Source organism: Agelaius tricolor, unplaced genomic scaffold (genome assembly GCF_023055355.1).
Source record: "Agelaius tricolor isolate 1412-34295 unplaced genomic scaffold, bAgeTri1.0.p SCAF_7, whole genome shotgun sequence".
NCBI classification, from domain to species: Eukaryota; Metazoa; Chordata; class Aves; order Passeriformes; family Icteridae; genus Agelaius; species Agelaius tricolor.
The window spans coordinates 44948853-44971672 of record NW_027269267.1 but is presented as its reverse complement, the minus strand read 5'-3'; the positions used below and the strand labels follow the sequence as shown (position 1 = coordinate 44971672).

The 22820-nt window shown below is 36.2% G+C and overlaps 1 protein-coding gene across 16 annotated transcripts in view; it reads right to left on the bottom strand.

Moving 5' to 3' along the window:
* Positions 1–22820, bottom strand: part of MYCBP2 (MYC binding protein 2) — a 175052-nt gene that overhangs the window by 7758 nt on the left and 144474 nt on the right. For 14 of the 16 annotated variants that reach the window (XM_071431021.1, XM_071431027.1, XM_071431026.1 and 11 more), the window contains 20 exons: positions 20967–22613; positions 19872–20041; positions 18887–19131; positions 18040–18207; positions 16219–16376; positions 15606–15805; positions 15179–15328; positions 13843–14003; positions 13085–13241; positions 12259–12483; positions 11592–11657; positions 10119–10358; positions 9882–9980; positions 9188–9268; positions 8316–8582; positions 6621–6904; positions 6391–6487; positions 4443–4562; positions 2768–2869; positions 960–1088 (listed from right to left, as the gene is read on the bottom strand). In XM_071431021.1, the coding sequence (XP_071287122.1) occupies positions 960–1088; positions 2768–2869; positions 4443–4562; positions 6391–6487; positions 6621–6904; positions 8316–8582; positions 9188–9268; positions 9882–9980; positions 10119–10358; positions 11592–11657; positions 12259–12483; positions 13085–13241; positions 13843–14003; positions 15179–15328; positions 15606–15805; positions 16219–16376; positions 18040–18207; positions 18887–19131; positions 19872–20041; positions 20967–22613 (4766 nt within the window). The remainder of the gene's footprint in view (positions 1–959; positions 1089–2767; positions 2870–4442; positions 4563–6390; positions 6488–6620; positions 6905–8315; positions 8583–9187; positions 9269–9881; positions 9981–10118; positions 10359–11591; positions 11658–12258; positions 12484–13084; positions 13242–13842; positions 14004–15178; positions 15329–15605; positions 15806–16218; positions 16377–18039; positions 18208–18886; positions 19132–19871; positions 20042–20966; positions 22614–22820) is intronic. The other 2 variants (XM_071431023.1, XM_071431037.1) reach the window with 1 other exon arrangement.

The window sequence follows — 22820 nt, the reverse complement described above, 5'->3', positions numbered from 1 at the left end:
TTTAAGGAGACATGATCATCTTCTTTAAAAATGATTATAGATGCATTGTAGGAGAGGGAAAAGAGGACTGAGTTTCACTGAAGTAACTTTATTACTGACATTTATTATTTTAATACTTGTACAAATATAAGTAGTCAGAGGGAAAAGGGAAAGTAAAGGATCACAACAAACCATAAATGAGGAATAGAGGCAGGAAAGAGGAAATGTTCAAGAATTCTAGAAGTAAAGGTATCTTCAACATCAATTTCAATGACATTAATAAAAAATCCAAAGGATAAAAGAATACCACAGAATAATAATAATTAGCAGAGTACACAGCAAGTTATAAAAACTCATATCTAGTCAAAGTTTCAATTCTAAAAAAACTCAAAAGAAGTCAGGAAATTTTCAAGCTTATGGATAAGGCAACATATTTCTGTTTTAAAATGTATTTGTGTTTTAAACCCAGTGAAAGCTAGAGGAATATTGAAAAATAAGAGAAAACTCATAAGGAAACCAGTAGAAATATTTACTGTCAAATCATCTTCCTGGATATTAAAAAGGAATACAAATACATTAGAAATGAAGGGGTTGACAAGCACTGACTCCTATGACAGAAGTAGTAAAGAAGAAAAAATTTAACAGGAATAAAGAATCAACATATACTTAAGAAACTCTATGCAGCTTCTAAATTCTCCTAAAAAAGCATTCCTAACCAGGAGAAAAAAACAAGAGAGAAAAAGCTGATGTAGCACAAGAACTAGAATTAGGAGCTGCTGCAAGATTTTCTAGTCTTTGTGAAAGATAAAAGGACATGAGAACGTAACCATAAACAACTGAAGAGAATTAACTGGAAACACATCTATCCCATCTCCAAAATAAAATATAACACCTTTTTCAGATTCAGTATTTGCTACTACCTTTTGGTTCTATTTTATTTATATAAATATGCACACAACAGGGGGCCATGTATACTCTACCTGTCTCTGGTGAGTTTTTGTTCTCCGATGGAGATGAAGGAATCGGTCACAGTCTGTGCACAAATTCCCACAGACATTACATAAAATGATTGCAGCAGTTTCACCATCATCATGGTTATCACACATTGGCTGAGAAAAAAAAAAAAAGAAAGAATTCCTCTTTATTAAGTCCTTCACTTCCTTTCAGCATTTGTTTTTATTCTCCCCTCAGTCACACACCCTACACCACCCTTCCAATTTATAAAAGTGGAAAAAGAGGTTGCTTGAACTACTAATGCTATCTTTAAAATAATCAGTATATAAGCAATTATTCCTTGACACAAATCCCCTCAATTTCTGACATCAGTTTTTCCTCATACTCTTCATCTCTTCTTTTGTGTGATGTACCAAAAACGTGTTTTTTAATAATAACATTGAGACATCAGTTTAAACTAGTCTGAGAAGAGGTTTATGTGGTAACAAGGGGTTATGGGCATGTTAACAGAAAAGTTCAGAGATATGAGTACTCAGGTCAGTCAACAGGCATGGTATTTACTCTTCATTACTTTAATATGGTATGTTTACTCTTTTCAAACATCTAAACAAAGCTGTAGGTCATCCATACCTCAAAGACAGTATGGTTGAAGTGACAAACTTCAAAATCCATCATAAAATTAAGTTGCTCTACTGACAATTTTTTTTTTTTTTTAATTGAGCAGGGTTTTGCTTGCAATTCAAAATATCCCTGCAAATAGACTTCAACAACTGATTTTGACTATGCACATCTCTGAGAACAAGTTTCCATTGTCATACATGGTCCATTGTAACACATGGTTTCCATGATACTCTCATGCAACTTAGAACAGAGTTCTCTCACAGCAGTTCTGGTAGGGAGACACACAGTTCACCTCAACATTTGAATATCCTGATGTGGAACAGGACTGGGGAATTTCATGCTTGGGTTCAGCAGCTTGAATAACTGCTTAACAATGTCTTGGCTGCTCCTCTGACATCTCCAAGACCTTTGACTTTCTTAATCACCTCAGAAACCTTTGTGTTTGCTTCTGTCTCAGCAGAGTTTTATTCCTTGCTGCTACTGCAGCTCTATGCCTCCTGCATTCTGTTTCTACCTACACTAAACTGCTTTGGATGCTTCTTTGCTCTAACTATGCTTGGTTGCTATTGCACACCCTTCCCTTGCTTACCACAGGGATCCACTTAACCAAGATTTAGAGAGACCAGCTTCATTACTGTGCTCTTTTTAATATGGTATTAAAAAATCACAAGCTTTTTGTCATATGGAAAAGTATAGGCATTTTGTCAACTGAAAAGTATTGAGAGAATCATATTCCATATCAAATTTATAAATCCTCTGAGTCAATGGTAGTTTTACTAAATTCAGTTAGAAGGAGTTTCTCCCTGGGGTAATCATTCTCTAGTGAGATGGGGAAGAGGAAGCTAAATTACAGAGAAGTAGTTACTGAGTAACACAGAAGAATCGATTTTATTTTGTGACAAGGATTAAGACAAAGAAAGAGCTCTGATAGAGGGTGCTGTACAAACTGAGTCAATCTACTAAAAAACTCATGCCACAGGTGTTAGGAAGGCCTTGTTTCATCCTGAATACTGGCAGAATTGCAACATTACTGTTTTAAATTGGAATTTCTGTTTTCTGAGCAATACTTATCTAGAACACAAATACTTCAAACATATATACAATCCCCACTGGGATGGAAGGAAGAAAGGCCAATTTTACCATTCTCTATCATTATTTTAAATCCTTTGACGAGTGAATATACCAAAATAAACCGTATGATTTTCAGTCTCACCATCTGTTTCTGTTGCCCGTCCTTTCCCATCCATCTTCCTGAGGATAGTCTATCAACATGATCCTGATCAAGTACACAGAGGGATGCTAAGGCCAGCCACAGCTATTGAAAGGCAAAGTAGAATTAAATGTCTTAGACATATTAAAATCAAACCAAATACTGAAGAGATAAACTTTGTCAGATAAGAATGTCACTGTTACTTGCAAACTCTATTACTGTTATCTGAAGTCTGCTCATACAGTGCAAGTTGATTTTCCCAAATAAGTCAGCAACACAATAAAACTTATTTAACTTTTGGGAATTACCTTGTTCCTTTCAGGTATGTCACTTTATGATTATAAATACAGAAGTCAGCACACAAGAAAGAAAAAAGTGAAGAAAGATCAACCAAAGCACATTATGAAGAAATATGACAAATACAGACTTGCACATTGACCCAAACATTGCAGGCTTTGGGGAAGAAGAAATTCAAGGACACAGACTAATAAAAGTAAAATCAATCCCAAAAAACAAGCACCCAAACACTTGAGCACAGTGAGACTGATTTCCCTATTCCCTCCTCACTGCATAAGGCAATTGGCATTACCTAGAAAAGGGTTCTGAGCTAATTAGTCAAAGGAAGCTTTTCTCTCTTCTTCTCCACTGACTAGAGGGAAATCCTGAACAGATGAGCTACATGAGGGTAATTTGGCACTGCAAACAAAACTGAAAGGCACTTGACAGCTGCTTTTTGGAGCAATCTTTAATCAAATCTTTGAGAAACTTTACTGGACTCTCCCCCAAAACCGCCCATCTCCATGACAGAACTACACTCAGTCACAGGAGCAGCTGGGCTGACATTCAGGGCTCCTCTAAGACCTGATTAAACTAATATGACAACAGCAGAAGCCAGTGGTAGTCCAAGACTGTGACCTCCAGAAAGAAGAGACTATATGAGTAACAAAAATGATGAAAAGATCAACTGGTACAGCCTTTTAAGATGGAAAACAATGTGAGTGTCAAATGTTTGAAACCACTGCAAACTTTCTTTTTTTTACTTTTACATGTAACTATTAAGCTTGAGAAACTAAAATCTGTGCTCCCTATGACAGCAGAAATGTCATCATTTACAAACATGCTTTTCATGGTATTTCAAGCAATCTGTTAAGGTTAAAGTAGTCCTCAGTTTCTATAAAAGATTCACAGACAAAGTAAATGCCAAGAAACGAAAACCGCCAGGTTACACCATGTCAGTAATAAAGGACTCAGCAAACATTTTTTGAGACAAACACAACTGAAGCTTAGCTTAATTGTCCTAGAGAACATCTGTTAGAGTGTTTTCATAACAGCCTTAAGATGTGGCAGCTGATTACCTAGTAAGTCAAACAACTTATAATAACTGCTTGGAGAGCTGAAAGAACACCGCTACATACATATTGTGCAATTTTCCACACAGATGATCTCACATTTAGTGTAAGGCAAGTGTGACAAACTTCAAGTAGAATTATTTAAAGAGTAAACCCCCAAATATATACAGACATCACACTTATTCTTCATTATTTCTGAGATTCCCTAGATGCACATTTAATTCTAATTCAGTTTTGGGTTGTGTATTTCTGACATATAAGAAGGCTCTTGAATGGGCTACTACTGCAGATTTACAATGAACTAATGGTAAGTTTGGTGAAGTTCTTACTCTGGTTGTTGCAATGCACCTCACAGGTGATCTGTACTCTTCTTCCATTTTGGTCAGAGCTATGATGGTTTCAGCAATAGCATTCTTTGTCACACGTGACCAAGCTTCTGACAGATGACCCTGTTCAAGATGAAACTCAATTTATTACAGCTTTTATTAACCTTAAGAGCAAATAAAATTGTAATTAGAACTGCTACAAAACATTAGGTTAGTATCTCAAGTTAGAACAGAAAAAGAGGAAATCAGGGATGATTGATAAATAATTCTGTGAAAACACCTAATTTATCTTGGAAGGGATCTTCAGGATCCTCTAGTTCCAACCTTTTGCCATGGGTAGGGACACTTTCCACAAGACCAGGTTCTTCAAAGCCCCATCTAATCTGGCCTTGATTTTCCAATCAGACACATCTGGTAAAAATTAGCCCTCAAATACTGAGGTGACTGAGGTTGTCTCTGAGCAACTACTGGAATAATTAACTTGGAATAGGTAGAGGGCATATGATTTGAACAATGGGGAGTCCTTCTCCTAAAGCATTCTCCACCCCTTCTGGAGAAATAAAGATGCAGAGCTGGAGCACAGATAAGTGACTGTGACCAGCACACAGATCACAGTGGGTTCCTAGAAAAATTAGCTTCACATGCCTAGCTCAGCCTCCTGAATAGACTCCACAGTTCCTATATTAGAAAGAAATAAATAGGAGTACACAACAAACATCAGAACCACAGCATAGTTTCCAATCTTTAACATTCTGAGCTTGTGGCACTGACTCATATTCTCAAGTTTCTGATTCAGAGGCTGCTGCATCCTTCAATTCTTATTGTCATCTCTAAAGTCCTAAACTTCATGCTGAAGGTGACACATAACTGAGATTCACTGGACTCTAAAAAGGAAGCTAAAGTGACTAACTCAGATACAGGTACCTACACATTGCAAATGGTGAAAATGTTATGTGAAAGGAATCACATTTGTAACTCTCATGAAGAGGATAGTTACACAGATGCCACCCTGCTGATAATTAGCAGCTCTAAAAAGCTTAAAAAAAAAACTTTTCCAACACAGACAGACTTTAATTGCAACTCTTATCAATTATGAGATTCTAAAATCTTGTAGTCAGTATCAACAGGGAGAACTCCCATCCAGCTTCAGCAACCTTGAGAAGGAACCTCCTTAATCCAAGCACAGTGAATGGTTTAGAAAATAGGACTTCCATTCAAAGATACTGAAAACCTTTCAAAGGGTATTCACAGAGGAAAATCTGGGTCATTTAGAACATCTCACTGAAATAGGTGCAGAATTAAGGAAAAAAAAAACCTCCTAACTAAATTCTTTTCCCAGAAACATATACAGAACCTTTTTTTCTTTTGCCAATATTATTTCTGGGAAATAGCTGATTCACTTTTCTTCAATTTTTTTCTGCCAAAAAATTGTCTGAAGCAGAACTATGGAAAATTTAAACCCAGATAAATAAAGTAGTAAGTAACTATAAGTGTAGATTTCAGCGACTAAAAAAAGTCAATCTCAACCAGAAAATCTGTACAGTAAGTCTACACACAGTCACATGAAAAAAATGCTGTTAATTTTACTTCACAGATAAGTTTTACTTTTGACTTGAAGTTCTGAGTGCTCAAGATTTAAAAATTAAACTTTAAAGTTAATAATATTAGAAAATGACCTGCAATTACTGTTTATCTCTTAAATTTCTACTATGAGCAACTTTTTAAAAAACTTGTTTCAAAACTGGATTTTTGTTTATCAGAAGCAGAACTCAGTTGCTACTGCTTTTAACCCTAGACTCTATCCAGAAAACTGTATGGGTCTTTTTTCTTGAGACCAATTAACATTTAACAGCTCAATCTGATAGTAACTGTAACAGAATTTATAAAAAAATGTATTTTTCATGATCAGAAATATTTGAATACCATCCACATTTAAAGAATAGAAACTCACTGCTGCCATGTCTTTAATGAGCTTAATGATGATCTCTGAAATCTGGGTAGGTGTTGACCCCTTCATCCACCAATGACTTTCACCTCGCCGAATATAGCTGCAAAGGATAAATGGTAATAGAGGAAATAAACTCAAATAGCTAGTATTTGTCAAAATCCAGCACAAAGAAATAGTGTACATACTCAGCATACAGGAGGTTGTAGTAGTTTGTTACATATTTTGAAACAAACCTGGAATTGAAGATCATTGGAAGTGTGACTGTAGTAACTCCTTTTCCTGCAGTAGTGCCAGCTGTTCCTGTGATAGTAGTTCCTTTGGCTTTTAGCTGTACAGTGAGAGCTTTGGCAATGCATCCCAAAAACATGTCCAAGATACCTAGTTTGTTCCAATCTCCTTTTTCCGTTGAGTGAATTATATCACTTATATCTGCTGGTGGAAGAGACTTCACCCCTATAATACTTGCCAGGCGACTGGGGGTTACCTCGGGCAAAACACGCCTCAGTAATGATGTTACCTGGAGGAAAAAAACCAGAACACCACAGCTCTTACCAAGACAGCTGGAGCTTTCAAACAAAATCACATGAAGTCCTTCTTCCCAATTTAATTCAGTTAGAAGGACTCAATCTAATTGCTGTACTTAATTACTCCTGTAAGAAATTCTGCAATATTTCTATATAATGACGAAGCATTTATTAATGTAAGCAGCAAGACAAGGCAAAGAGTCTAAACCTGATCTCACTCAATACTTAGTCTCCACATGCTAACAAAATTATGTTTGGTACTGGACTTAGGATAAGAGTGATACAGATGTTTGTACAGCTTTGATTTGCTTGCATGGTACCCACTTCACATGCATTATTGATATGTCAGAAACTGTGGTAGAACTGTTAGAGACACTTTGGACTTCTGGAAACAAAGAACTTGCCTGAAGTACTGAGAATTATAATACTCTTTTCCAATGCCTTTGTTTTCCCTTTTGATAGCCTAACTGGAATTTTTTTTGCTGTGTCAATAGCTCTGGACCCAACAAGAATTGTCTTGAAACTTTACCAACTGGTGAAGCTGGGGTTAAAATTGCACGTATCATGCGAAGTTTGGTCCAAATCAGCATGAAAGCTGATGAAAGCTTATGGACTTAATATTTCATATGTAATTTTGCAAGCCCTCAATGTACTCTTGAAAAACCATTACATATCTGCAATGTATCACAACTACTAAGTATCTGCCCCCAGGCAAGATGGGATGTGAGATTTTAACAAAATCATCAAAAACAGTAGAAGGAAGAATAAAGAGTACGAGACAAAAACTTCTGCAACAGAAACTTAAAATCCACCTGAAGAAGGCACAGCACCTAGCAACAAAATAGTGCGTTAACTGTACTAATGCAAATATGTTATATGTTTATATATTATTAGCATTATTAAACAAACACACACACACATACATATATATATATATATATAAAACGTGTTTATATAGTATGTGGATATAACTATATATACACTCAGACAACACTCAAATTCAGATAGAAACAGATATTAAAACTCACCTTGAGGATACCAAGAGTAGAAAGGAGCTGTCTAGTTCCACACTACTACACTTAGAGCCTGAGTGTAGTAGTGTGACACAGACACTAAGGACTCATGCCAGACCCGCAATAGACTCTGGTAATTAAAAACTTCTCACCTTGCCTACACAGGCTATATGGGCATTATATACACATACCAGGAAATACTGAAAAATCACTGTGCTGTTCATCTGACAGAAATTTCTACCATGTAATCCTTAGAAAAAAACAAGCACCCTAAAACCTGGCACTTCAATTCCCAAAAGAAATCCTGTATTTTTTCCAAGCACATGATTTCAGTACTCTGAAGACACTATTCCAGCAATACCAAGGCACTGGAGGAGCGGTCAGCACTGACCTGCCTCTGCACCCTGGGAGAAGCCGTGTGCAGCAGGGAGAAGAGGTCCTGGAGCAGAGTGAGCTGCTGGGCCAGGTACTGGCGGCCCACGTTGGAGCCGCTGAGCGCCAGGACCATGGAGAGCAGCTCGAAGCAGTAGGCGTCCGAGGCGGCGTCCTCGTCGCTGGGCTGCGAGTTGGCGTTCTCCTTGCTGGAGATGGCGTGCTCCCACTCCTCGCGCACGCGCGTCGCCTCCATCCGAATGGCCTGCACGATGTGCGCGCACACCTGCCACACAGAAGCCAAACGCATGGCAGCTCTTAAAAACTTGTAGCAAGTGCAAAACGTTGTGGTTTAGGTACCTCCACAAGTATGGCTAAAATAGGAAACTCGTGGAATTTGGCCCGTGCTTAAATTACTTTTTAGCATAAATTCAAATGAAGAATAAAATGCTGAGTTTGCTCATCTATGTTATGGAAAATTAAATCGAAATGATTTTTAATTTTATTTCGGATCCTGTCTTTTAATTTACTTTTTACATAGAATTCAGGCCAAAAAAACCACTCCACATAAACCCCCTAAGAAATACATTGACTCAAGACACAGAAATAAAAAGCACTTCTTAAAATAGTCTTGTGTTCAGTTTAATAACCAGAAAGCTTAAAAATTTTAGAAGCAATAGCATGGTAAAAAGCATTTTTAGGAGACTACAATGTTTGCTAAGATGAGTGACAGAAGAGTAGATTCTGCTTAACTTATTAAACTAAAAAATTACAAAATTAATCAACAGCTCTATTATTGAACAAATCTTTATAGCAATATTCACTGGAATTGAGCTTATTTATTAAAAGATATCAATATTTAATCCTCAAATAATTTCAAAAGGAACAAACCTGTTTCTGCAAATTTGTCAGTTTGCTCCGGCTGAATATGATCCCTACCATGTGCTCCTTCAGGTCTGCATCTGATGTTGCCTTCATAAAAAGCAGGTTTAATATTAGATCAAAAGTTTCAAGAATACTTCCCACTTACTGCAGCAATTAACATGGAATGTATCAACAAACTGTGTTTTATAAGTTAGTAGCTTTTTTTACAGGAAGATATATAACCAAGATCAATTTAACTATGCTTAATAAATACCTCATCAATGTATTAACTTTCTCTTTGTGAGAGGAATTTAAGCATCAAATGAAATAATAGACAAAACAAGTGGAGTGCAGTTTCTTCATACTTTTTCATATTAACATATTAACAGAGCCTCTCTTGAAGCAAAAGATAATGGCCAGGACTTTCAGGCTGACCATTACTACAGTTGTTAAGTACTTCTGTAATTGTAGGCATAATTTGCATCACCATTACTATGGTGTTTCCATTAAATGCATATGCCTCAGTTATAATTTATTTTAAAAAAACACACTATGGTTTAGTATTAAAACCACACTATGATATTTTAAAAATAAACAATTGCAACCTTTTACTTCTGTTTTGATCTAAAAATTATGCAGCAAAAGAAACAGAACAAATACTGAAAATCATCCTGGATAATTTTTTTCAGCAAAGTATTATTGATAGAATACAAATAAATACATTGTGTACTTTTTCTTCTCCTTCTGGGGATGACAACAGTGCTTTTTCCTCTTGTTCTGGGGTTGGCTCAGCATCTCCAGAGATAAGTTTCCCAAATACCTGGAAGAAAGACAATGATAATCAGCATATCTCAAAGATAAACTTGTGCAGCTGTGACATTTTCCATTAAAACATAAAGCACCTAAAGTCTACAATTCACAGTAACTTTCACAGTACAACACATCATTAAAATCTCACCTGGGATGTTATAAGTCGGAATACTCGCAGTGTCTCAGATTCACAGTTCCTTTGTTGAGCCACACTTGCAGAAATCTGGCCTGCTATTTTAATGCTTTCACCATCCTTCCATCCAAGAATTTTTACTTGTCGAACCCTTAGTGTGTTCTCTGGACCCTTCAATTCAATTTTGATGATGTGATTATCACCCCCAGGAAGCTCACTTGTTACCCAGCCAATATGTCTTGAATCCAAGTCTACCTATTAAAGAGGAATATAAAGTTGGAAACTGACATTACATCAAACAAAAAGTCACCTATCATCATATATATCACTGTAACAAATACTGTGCTTGGAATGAAAATCTCAACCTGAGTAGTAAGACCTATATTTAATGATAAAAATATTCAACCTCTCGAGTTCAGATTAATAAGTGACATATAGCCCTTTCAGGTTTATCTGTAAAGCTGATTAGAAATAGTGGCCTACCTATCTCTTTTATCCTCAAAGCAACAGTTCATATATTAAAAACAACAACTCTTAAAACTAGTCTTTGGACACTACTCTTAGGAAAAAAAAAAAAAACCAAAACAAACCAGCCTCTATAATTTAAATGAAAATATAACACACAATTATCATTTCATAAATTATTTCATCTCTGTTCACACAAACCCCTGCCAAAGAAATTGTTACTCTCTGGAAGTCAGTATTTGCTACCCTTACACCAAGACATGCAGGACTTAGCTGTGAAAAAGGGAGATGAACTGTGTCACATTAAGTGTATTTCAAAATAAGTACTGTTAAAAACAAAACAACATAAATAATGCTATATGAAATCATATATTTCATATGAAACTGCAGTGTCACTACTGGAAACCAAGCACTGATAGAATGCAGTGCCTCACATCACTACTCAGAGAAACCCAAGCCCTGAGCCAAGTGAGCCCTTCTCTCCTATCCATGAGCTCATTTATGATCAAGCTAATATTTGTTTTTGCCCATTTCTACATTAATTCTCAGAGTCTGCATTGAACTGTGCTGCAGCAGACAAGGCTAACTTATTTTTTGAATACCACGAGACAGGATACAGTATGTGGGTGTGCTGGAAGGTAAAAAGCTGTTGGAAAAGTGTCAGAGCAAAGAGGAAGCAAAGCTGAATCGGTCCCTGCCTGTGTTCTGGGAGTTTTTTGGGAAACCTTCTCCAGCTGAAAGGATAAGTTACCATATTTTAGTAATTAAAACTAAATTAATTTAAGGAACACTTTACATAACCCTGTTCTATTTCAGTAGAAGAGTAAAAGCTTGATCAATAGTCAGTATACATAACTGAATTCTGTCATTAATAGTACAGTATTTTCCAAGGCTTATTATGATGTCTGATATTTGCTAAGTAATTTATCTATCGTAAGAAATGGAAACTATATCCTCAGAAAAATCCCTGGTATGTGCACAAAAAATGACAGCAATTTTTCTGTCAACTGTTAAAATGTTTACCTGCTTTATTCTGCAGAGATCTTCTACTGCTTTGCCAGTTAAGAAGGTCATGGAGGTCACTTTGTTCTGCAACAAACAAGCAAAATAAGAATGAAACACTTCAACTGAGACCCTTCTGACTACTTCTTCTGTATTAAGGGAGTACATATATAAAAAATTGCTTCATTACAAAAAACCCCCCATGATGAAAATCAAGGACAAAGAATTCCAAAACACAGCTCTCTAACACAGTCTGCTCTTTGTATTGAAAGCTTTAGTTGAAATACAGATATATATGTAACATTACTGTACAGATCAATAAAAAAGGATGTAAAAGGTCTAGAAAATTTGGATTTTATGACAGCTCCTTATTTCAATGCTTCTGCAGAAACCATGAGCAAGAAAAGTAACTTAAAAGAATTAAATGTTTGAAAATGCATCTGAAATAGGACATGCCACTAAGAATTAAGTTTCCCAGTTTCAGTTTTATGTAACTGTAAATTCAGACAGACTGGTCTGATCGTAACAGTTCCTGCTTTCTAATCACAGGACTTAGAAACTTCACTTTGAATGTGAACTTCTGCATTAGAATTATGAACTGACAAAGAAAACAGCACTTCTTCATTGATAAACACATACAGCTTGGACTATGCACCTTCTATGAGAGACACTTTTATTTTCCTCTTACCCCAAGATCTCTGGAATTGTCCACATGAACACAAACATAACGTGCATTGATTCCTTTTACACAGTTGATGGTGATGTTTTTAGTTTTGTTTTTGTCCTCATCTCCTGACTCCCAGAATGTTTCTGTAGACCCATCTGTTAAACTACCAATCATGGCAGGTCGGCTTGATGTCTTAATGTCAACAATGCTGGTTAGGTCTTTCAGACAAACTACTATACACAGTTCCTGTAAAAACAAATGGCAAGTTTTAAAATACTTGAGAGTAAGCCCAAATACATGGGCATGGTTTACAATTTTTAAAACCACACAGACATTTCTGTTTTGACAAAATGTGCTCTCCAAGAAATTTGTCCTTTATTGATTCAAATTATTCAGTGCTTTAAGCCAAAGGAAACATTAATAGCTAAGAGCTGAATATATTAGCAAATGCCTAAATATATTACTAAATGGAAGAAAGCATTTAAAAATATTAAACAGAAGTATTAATTCATGCTCCTCAGAATAACAGGAGGAAAAAGATGTAAGCAAAGAAGAACTGGAAGTACACAATATTTAAAAAGTTAACCAACTCCATGACATTCCCCAAAAACTTCGCTTGCAAACAAGCACTCCTCCAAAATTTAGGTTTGAGTGATATACAGGCTAAGGGTCAATATTTGAACCTCTAAAGCTAAATATGAGAGCAGGGATAAGATCCTAAACTGAGATATGTTCAAGAAACTATGACATTGCAATAAGGAATCGTTTAATTTAAAGAGAATCATCATTGGAAGAACAAACTGTTCACAAATGATCTCTGCTTCTGAGCCAGAGCTGCAATACTTGCCTGATTCATGACTTCAAAACCAGACTGAACGCTGATACTAAAACTCTCTTCACTATCTCCATCATCAGATTTAGACAAGATATTGTTGATATGATGAAAAACATTGCTCTGATGCAGGAACTGGTGATCAGATTGTTTGAATTTAAGACTCCAGCACCTGAAAATACATTTAGTTGACTTTGAAATTTTGAATGTTGGCAAAAGACATCACTTACCCATGAAACTATTAATCACATTCTTGCTTCTCAAACTATTTTCTATAAACATTTAACTTCAAAATTTTCAGGATCTCTAGTGTTTCTAGTGCACCATTTTGAGGAAAGCAGGAATAGACTTAGAATTGTAATAGTAAATGCAACCATTGTTATTCATTTTTTGTCTTTGAGACAAATACACAGAAAAAATCTCAAAGTTTAAAGATACTATCCAGGTGACAGATTTCTGAGCAAAGGGCACTAAAAAGCCATGCACATACACACAGATCCTTCCATATTACTCTGTTAGATGTTTTCTTTTTCATAGTGGACACTGTATAGAATTTAGAAGAAAGTACATTACTCTATACAAAGTCTTTTATACTATTATTTATATGTATAAACACTTAAGTGTCTTCTATGTATCTCCTTCCTAGTGGTAAGGACAGATGTGCCCCTTCTCGCACAAAGTTTTCAAGCATCCTGTTTACATTGCAAAATCTTTTAACCTGTAATTAAACAACATTTCCAGCCTTTTCAAGAATTTGCTTGATTTGTGCTTACCTTAAGGCCATTTGCTGTAATGCACTACCACTGGGAAGAGACATCATAAGATCAGAGATTGTCTGAAGAAGGCGATGGAAAGTGTGGGGTAAGGGATGAGCAGCTTCCCCAGCAATCACTATGTCCGACAGAGGGTGTTCACACACTCGTGTGTCTTTTTCCTACAGGGCAAAGCAATCTGGGTGTTATTAACAGACTTTCTGAGACAAAAGCTTCAGTACACAAAAACATTTCTGCTGTTTGCTTTAAGAGTAACTGCAACAATCTTACAATGAATGTGAACTTGACGCAGTTCCTGTCAGAGAATTTTTGGAGTAAGTTACGCACGAATCTCAAAGAGGGAATTTGAGAAGCGTGTTGTATACTGCCACATATTTCTCATGATTTAAAGATGTGAAACATTATATGGCAATAATTCGAAAACAAAGAAACAAACCAGAAAGAAATAACATATTCCAGCATTTGAAACTAACTTTATCTGAGTAGCAAAATCCACCCATAGCAAACTTGATCACTAAGCTGATGTTATCAGTTGCTGCATTTCATTAGAGCTGTGAAAATAATAATTCTTAGTTAAGGTGTGTCAGTATCAGACAAGCAGTGTACCAGGTTACACTGCTGAAAAGACTAATTTCAGAACAACTAATTTCAAAACTGGATTAGATTTGAAGTGATAGAGATTATCCTGACTTCTTGACAACACTAGCATGATTTTTTTGAGCTATTCATCATGGACATGATAATATTTTAAATCAGAGCTAAGTCTAGAATAGGTTGTATGTAGATGTCTTTTGGAAGTATGGGATGTTAGACTGTACCACTTTGCAGGCTACATTTTCAGAACTATAGATTTTTCTTAAATCACTGAATTAAGTAAACCTACTGCACATAATATTACTTACTTAATTATTTATATACATACACGTACACAGCAGTATGTAAATTATCTATGCTTTTTATAACTAACTATGGACTTAGAACACGGAAAGACAGTAAACAAAACCACAAAGTGGTTCTAAAAAAATATTTTATCTTCTCTCTCATTGCAGGGCAAAGGAGGAATAAAAAGCAATTTTTTTTTTTAAATTTAACAATGTGCTTGTGCTTTTTTTGCTTTCTTATTTCCCAAGAATACTAGAAAATGCTGCTTTAGAAGACCTTGTGATTGATCAGCACATAGAAAGTGATGATTCAGAAGAAAAACTAATCTATGTCTACAAAATGAATTCAACTACAGTTTAAGATTCTGTTTGTCACAGAGGGAGGATTAAGGAATTTTGTTTTTCATATGGAAGTATTTCTAATTTGCCTACAAAATCAGCAGAACCTCACTTACTTGTTCTGCATTTTCTTTATTTGATTTATTTTCTTCATCCTCTTCTTCTTCAGGCTCTACAGGTGCAGGAGTCAGGGAAGCCACAAAATGCCATAAGATATCATGAAGAGAAGTTGTTTGAATGACATTACAAAGAAGCCAGTTGAAGGCCTAAAACAAATTACATACAAGGAGTTACCAACTGGTTAAGCAAACCTGGAGTAAAACTATTTCCTAAACCATTTATTGAAGGAGGTGATGATGATTTGGACAGGCAAATAATAATGCAAAAGTCTTCAAGTAAGACATTATTGCTCTGTAGCTAAAACAGTTTATTTAGATGACAACTATAGTACAGCCAACAGAGCATAATCTTAAAACAAATTTCCAAAGGAGAATTTAAAACCACATTATTTTAATCATACAGGAGCCGTCAGTACATGAATACCTCCATGGCAAAGACTCTGCAAGCAGATTTCCGTAAGGCTTGTTTCATCGCTATTTCAAGTCCTTCCAGATCATGATGCTGGATTACAAATGCCAATACTGGCCACTGGAAATTTCTCTCTCCTTTGGAAAGAGAGCTGTGGGCGGAGATTAACCGAGAAAGTTCAGGAGATGGATGTCTCAGGAGAGAGGACCCCACTTCTATTTAAAAGCATAAAAATATGCATACATTAGATTCCTTGTGCATTTCAATTTTATAGCCACAGTAAAAATGAAAAGCAATAAAGCACTTTTAGAAATGATTTTTTTTTCTGAGAGAAAACTGCATTAAAAAAGCAATATGCAAAAATGATGCTTCAACTGAGAAAGAAAATACCACCTTCGCTTTTAAAACAGGCACAGAAGATGCACTATAAATTTTAGAATTACAGTAAATCCTAATCCAATTTTAGGCTAATTCTGTGCTGATTACCAAACACCTGTTTACTATTATTTTGTTTTATAACTAAAAAGTCACTACATGTATTTATAAAAAATATATTTGTCTACAATTTCCAAAAAGAATTGCAAATCCTTGAATCATTTTTCCCTGCTTCTGCTGTTTGTGCTCTTACCTGCATCTCCACTGTTGACTCGTCTCCTGGGGATTGCTTTTACACGTGCTGGCAGAATTGAGTGCTGTTTGTCATATTCTGATGCAACAACTGAATATGATCTTTGAAAGACTGTGCGCTTTGCAAGGTCTGTATCTGTGATTGGACTGGTTTCCAAACTACAAAGAAATCAGTGAAGTAATACACTCATTAGTAAATACATACAGTGTATCTGAATCATACACCAATAATTAATAAGGATACATGCATTTCATAATCACAATGTTACTACTGCATGAAACTTTGTCTTATGTACCTAAGAACTGTTTAAATGCTGGAAAGGAAGGAGCACATATTAGAATTACACATGGTGAAAAAGCATGCAAGTGCTTTATAAACAAATGCAATGATGAACATGATGAGTTCCAAGAATTTAGATATTTCTTTTAGAGAAATAAAAACATTCAGATCATGCCTAATTTGAAGTTTCAGACCAAACTTCTCCTGAGAATGCATGTGAAAACATCTATGAAGTGAATTATTAATACGCAAGCCAACTGAAATTTAGAACTTTATGTGAAGTAATTGTTTCTAACATCATTAGCCTTAAAGTCAAATTTTAATTGCTACAGCTATACCTCTGACATGTTTTACTCCTTACCTTCAGTGGACTTCTTACAGTCTGCAGAAGGACTCCCAGCTTATGCTGTCCCTATAGGCCTCAGGAGACCATGGTGTCCACAGTTTTAATAAAGGAATATACCAATACGATGCACTCTTAAGGAGTTTTGTTAGAAAAGTTCTATTTCTGAAAAGACTACATTATAGATTGTAGTATTCCAATAAACTATTTGTGCAGTCAGTATGAAATACAACAAACTGAATAAAAACAGATAAAAAGCAAATTTTCTCTCCATTACATCCTCACTATAATATGAGGAATCACTGACATCTGAGAACACTGAGCAGCTAAGTAGATTCTGAACTATTATTAATAGTAAGAGCCATTTTTTCCCTGGTGAAACAAAAATTTTTATACCTGATTGAATTAGATCACAGTAAACATTACATGACAAGAAAGTGGCTTAACCTGACAGAAACCATCGAGCACTCTTGGTCCTAGACAGCATTGTCATTTCTTTGGTGACATTTTTATGTCCCACAGAACAAAGCAGCAGCATTTGCTTTGAAAAGTGTAAGGCAATGAAATTTCCTCCTGTTCAAGCTTCCCTTCAGAATGAAATCCTGAAAGAACAACAGCTACTTCCTTTCAAAAAGCCTGCACTCAATCAGTCGCGGTAAAGTACAGATATAAAGTCAAAAAAACCTGCTACATTTTCAAAGAGTTTGCAACAGTTACAGTTCTTGGATTATTGATCTTTAGATCACTTCTTCAGTTCTGTAGATTCTGGAGAATTTTTCTCTATGGGGAAATAAGCAGGCCTGAAATAGAGGCTATGGATAAATTTCCCTGTATGCTAAGAGTCCTTATCAACTGAACAAATTTTTTTCTTATTTGGGTTGTAAACCCAGGATCTTTCTAGAGAGAAGTAATTGAAGTACAGTAAAAAGTTTCAGTTCTGATTTGTATATTCCTTGCATATTTACATATTCAAACATACTTCACTGCTAACAGTTGAAAATACACACCTGATATGCTATAATCCACTGAAAATTTCCTAACTACAGCTTCATAGGCTTTTGGCTTTTATGCTGCCATTTCAGAAACTGATCTGATACTTTAGCTTCTTAACTGCAGCAATGTTTTCCTTTTTTTTTTTAATTGGTGTTATGCTACTGCTTTAACATTTGTATGTAGCACCTAGAATTACAAGGAAGTACCTTGGGGGCATAGATTTCATGTTACTCTCTGGCTCTTCAAAGACATTTGGGCTTGCGTCAGGCGTAACGGAGATGTACGGTGCAGGTACTGAAGTTGACCGCAAGTATCTCATCTCATCCTGGAACAGGTTGTCATCCTGGTACCCAACAAAATTTTCATGGTGATGCCTGCACCAAATGAGATTTTTAAATTAGAATTAGGATTAAAAATTGCTGAAACACAAACATACACAAAAATTGTTTGCTGATACACCTCATCAGCCAATGCTAGTCATGTACTCTTCACCTATTAATGCTTTTAAGCTCATTGTGACTTTGAAATGTTCATGGAAGATACAGTGGCATTCTCAACAAACAGGCAGTGGGGATCACCCTTTTCTGTCTTTTAGTAGGTATTTCCAGAATGTATTTTAGGTCCAAAAGTCTACCCAACATAAACATGAGACTCTACAGAGAAATAGTTACTAAGAATTTCCAAGAAAGTCCAAGTCTTCTGGTTTCCTTTTTATTATTTTTAACTGTGAAGAGAAAAAAGTAGCACATATGTCTGCTACTAACACACTAAGTTAAACTCTTTGGAAAATTCTGAATTCTTTGGACAGAAACTGAACTGTTATAAAATATTTAGCCGAAAGCTACTAGGGCATATTTGACTCTAGGAGAAAATACAATCTAAAAGATTGAACAGGATCATGGATCAAAACAGACAGAAGAAAAAAACATCATGAAGAACTAGGAAAATATGTCTTTTTCTATGTAAGCTTTAGTTTAGTTTACACACCCATTTTATACAATACTCTGCATAGATGAGTGTTAAAATCAATATTCATACATGTCCTTTAATTACCTTGCTAATGTCTGTAGATAGAGACATGGCATCTTAATGGGAAAGTCTTCAGAAATTCCTTCTTTTAGACTGGGAAGTTGAGATTGGAATGCTTTTGCAGGGTTATAGCAGAGGATACTGGGCTCAGCAGCACTACTCAGCGACAGTAAATACAGTGCATTGGCTTTAATCACTTGATGAGCTTCCATAGTTGGCAAGGCACGAGGTGTCTTAACTTGCATTGGTTTTCTCCTAGATTGTTTAATCTAGATAGATTTAAATAAGGCATAATTAAATTCACCACAGGAAAACCTGATGACCTATCTCATAATAGAGCTGCTGAATTCTACCTGTTGTAAAATGCCTCCTATGACAAAACACATTTCTATTACTTTCCTACCTTCGCAAACATTTAGTAGTTTGATAGTTCTGACATTTGCCTCAAGATTAATTTTGTGTGCAAACAGTTTCAAAAAGTTTAGTTTAAAAATAAAGTTAAATTAGCATCATTAACATCAACATATTTGCATACTTTGAGCAAGATTTTGAAATTAGTCCTTGAAGACCACTACAAGAAAAACACCTTTTCTACTATTTCCATTAGAAACACCTCTAGTAGCATCTTGTATGCAACGATCTGGATTATTAGGATCACTTAAAAAACTATAAACATGAAGTTAAAACAGCCCTCATTTTAGCAAATAAATAAAACCATTCAAAATTAAATAAACTGACAGATACTTAAAGTTATTACATTCAATCCTGTGGTTATACTGGGATAAAAAATAAAATTACTTTACAAATTTGAGCACACTATCATCTGAAGGGAAGAAAACTGGTCTGAAGACAGTGAAGTTTCTATTTCATTATCTTAAACCTAACAATGAGGGTAAGACAATATTCCCAAATTATGAAAGTCCAAATTTCTTAAACTAGCCTTTCTCTTCAAGTTGTGAAGACAGCACTACTATTCAGATAGAAAGTTAAACATAAGAGCTGAAAATACCTTCTCTCTTGCTGCTGCTTGCTTTTCACGGAGATACTTTTCTCTGCACCGATCGCACACCAGATACCACGTGCTCCCTCCAATGCCACCATCGCCACAATTCCCAGCCCATCCTCCACAGAAGTGCCCAATGCTGTTGTACCCTTGGCCACCTGCATAGCGGCCACAGCCTACATGGGGGAAAGGTGGGAACAACTGATTTCAAATGCAGGATTCTTACTCTGTTATTTATTGCTCTAAAAGAGGGATGAAGAGGGGAGAAAGGAAGATGCATGTCTGTTCCTGGCCTAATTTTTTATTTTTCTGTATGTCTGAATTGGTTACAAAACAAGGTTCTTCTCTGTTCTTGTCCATGTGTCCCACCAGTGTCTAAAGAATACAAATGAACTACAAATGGTTTTATAGGTTTAATGGTTAAATAAGTTCTTTTATAAAGAACTTATCCAAAGCATGAACAGATCCCTATTCAGACAGCTAAGTTATAGTTAAGGTGAGTATTTTAAGTTAGCCAACAATATCTGTAATTTAACAAACACAAAAATCTCGCCTCCTAGCTAACAAAGCTTAAGAAGGAATGGAGGGTATTCTTTTGCTGATTAGAGTTTCTCAGAAAGATTCAGGACTTTAACTTTGCACACACAGAGCTAAAAAAAAGTAGAGACCAACAAGTACATAAAAAATATTAAGTCACTGATACCCAGTATTGACACAGCAGATAGAAGTTTCCTACTCTTGACAGTAGAACAGTAACAGAAAACTTCTGTCAATGTGGAAACTCTAACTGACCAATCTCATTTTTTATTTCAGCACAGCTTCAAATCCTAAACTGTAGAACACAGCATGTTTCTGAAGAGCTACTGTAAAGTCAGAGCATTATTTTGACCTTGTTTCAAACAACGTAGAAACTTTGGATCCCTAACTACTTAAAATTATACACAAAGATGTGCAACTGATCTGTACGCAAGTACAACTTTTAATTTAGTGTATATAATAGAAAGCATAGCCTGACATTTTCCTAACAGCAACTAACACCAAATCATGTGTGTGAAATATACTTTATGGATGGACATGGGAATTAAAAATATGGAGTCTTACCTGGATGAGCTTGTCTCATGTGGTAAGTCACTGGATATGGATGGGATTCTCCACACAACTCACAGATGGTATCTTTTTCCGGTCCTCCCACTGCAAGCTGGGCCATCTCACCAAAAAGATTTCCCCTTGGCCTAGCCTCAACTTTTTCTTTTTTCTTTTTCTCCTTTTTGGCTTTCTTGTTATCTTTGTCACTTTCCTTCTTCTTTAAGACTGCACAAGAACCAGGACTTGGAAAAATCATGTTTTGGGAAGCTGCTTTAATAGTTGCTAAAGAAATATCTTCCCAGAAAGCTACTAAGTGCTGCAGTGTTAATGGAAGAGGAGACTTGGATTTCATTGTGTGATGACTGGATGTTTCAAAGGAGGTAGTTTCAGTTTTTCCATCCTCACACTTTTCATGCAGAGGTGGTTCTTTTAACATTGAGAGGACTTTGTTTTTATTGATGCTACCCATTTTAGATATGTCTGGTCCGTGAGGTGAGATGTTGAACATGTTAAGAGCAGATGATATTTCCAATGAATGTCTATTTTTCAACTTGGTTTCTTTTTCCTCTGCAGGTTGTTGAGTAAGACTGCTTCGTATGGGTGCATGCTCTTTGGACAGTTCTGGATTAAACTTCAAGAAAGATGAGCACGCCATAGCATCATGAACTATTCCTTCATGCCAAAGAAATGCGGCAAATACGGCTCGAGCACATTCTGCAACAGAAGGTGACATTGCTTGCTTGGCAGGCTCTATGGGCTTTGATCCATCTCCTTTGAAAAGGAAGTTAGATTTTTCCTTTTTGGGTCTTGTGTGCCTGCCAGCACATTTACGGCTCACTTTTGGAGATGCTCTCATGTCTTGCTCATCCTTCAGTGGTGCTTTTCCAATGCTGAAATGAACTTTATTAGAACCATCATCCAGACTTCTGAATTCGGTGTTGTCTTCACAGGTGGTATCTGTAATGCTGTCAGTCTTTAAAGTACTTGAAGTACAGACTTCAACTACCTCACTGTGAAGATTTTCTTGTACGACATGAGGGGAAGGAGCTCTATTTTCAGTTTCTGGTGCAGGTTTTCCATCTTTTGTAGTAATTTTTGGTTTGGGTGAAGTGGACCTCCCCCTTAAGGGTTCTGTTAGCGGCACTTTCTTTTTGCGAAGGGTGTCTGGATCTAACGTGTAAGAATCTGATTTGGAACGTTCTCGAGGAGGATCAAGCTTTGTTTTTACAGGGGATGAAGCTTTCTGAGGTAGAGTTGTTTTGTCATTGGGTGACGAGGATCGTGGAGAACTAGCACCAGATCTAATGCCTGTAAGTGTCTTTGTCTTTGGAGAAGTTGACCGGGTTCCTGGCGCCGGAGATTCAGCTCTCAGACCAGGAGTTGTTCTTCCATCAGTTTTTAGTGTTTGCAAAGTGTTATGATTTGGTGACAAAGACCTGCTGTGGGAGTCTGAGCGCAACTTTGCGGCGTCTGATTTCAGCATCAGGCACTCGCTGGCCGATAAGCCATCGGTATTTCTGGGCTTCTTCTGCTCGGCAGCGGCTCGGTTCATTCGCACGTCAAGCTTGGGTGACCTGCAGTCAGCTCTGTGCTTGGATGCCATGTCTGATTTTCCTGCTGGAGAAATCGGTCTAGCAGCTCCTGTGAAATTCATTCGGTCACCTGCATAATGTTTCATAATTGAATTGTTACGTGCTGACAGTGACACCCTCAATAGTACAAAACAAAGACTGAAGACCTGAACACAAGATAAGTATCAAACACATGCTTCTGTTCACATCAAAATGAAAGGAAACATGAAGGGATCTTTTTCCCCCTAGAATACTTTTGATACATTTCATTTCCCAAAGGTACACAGAAACAAGCGTT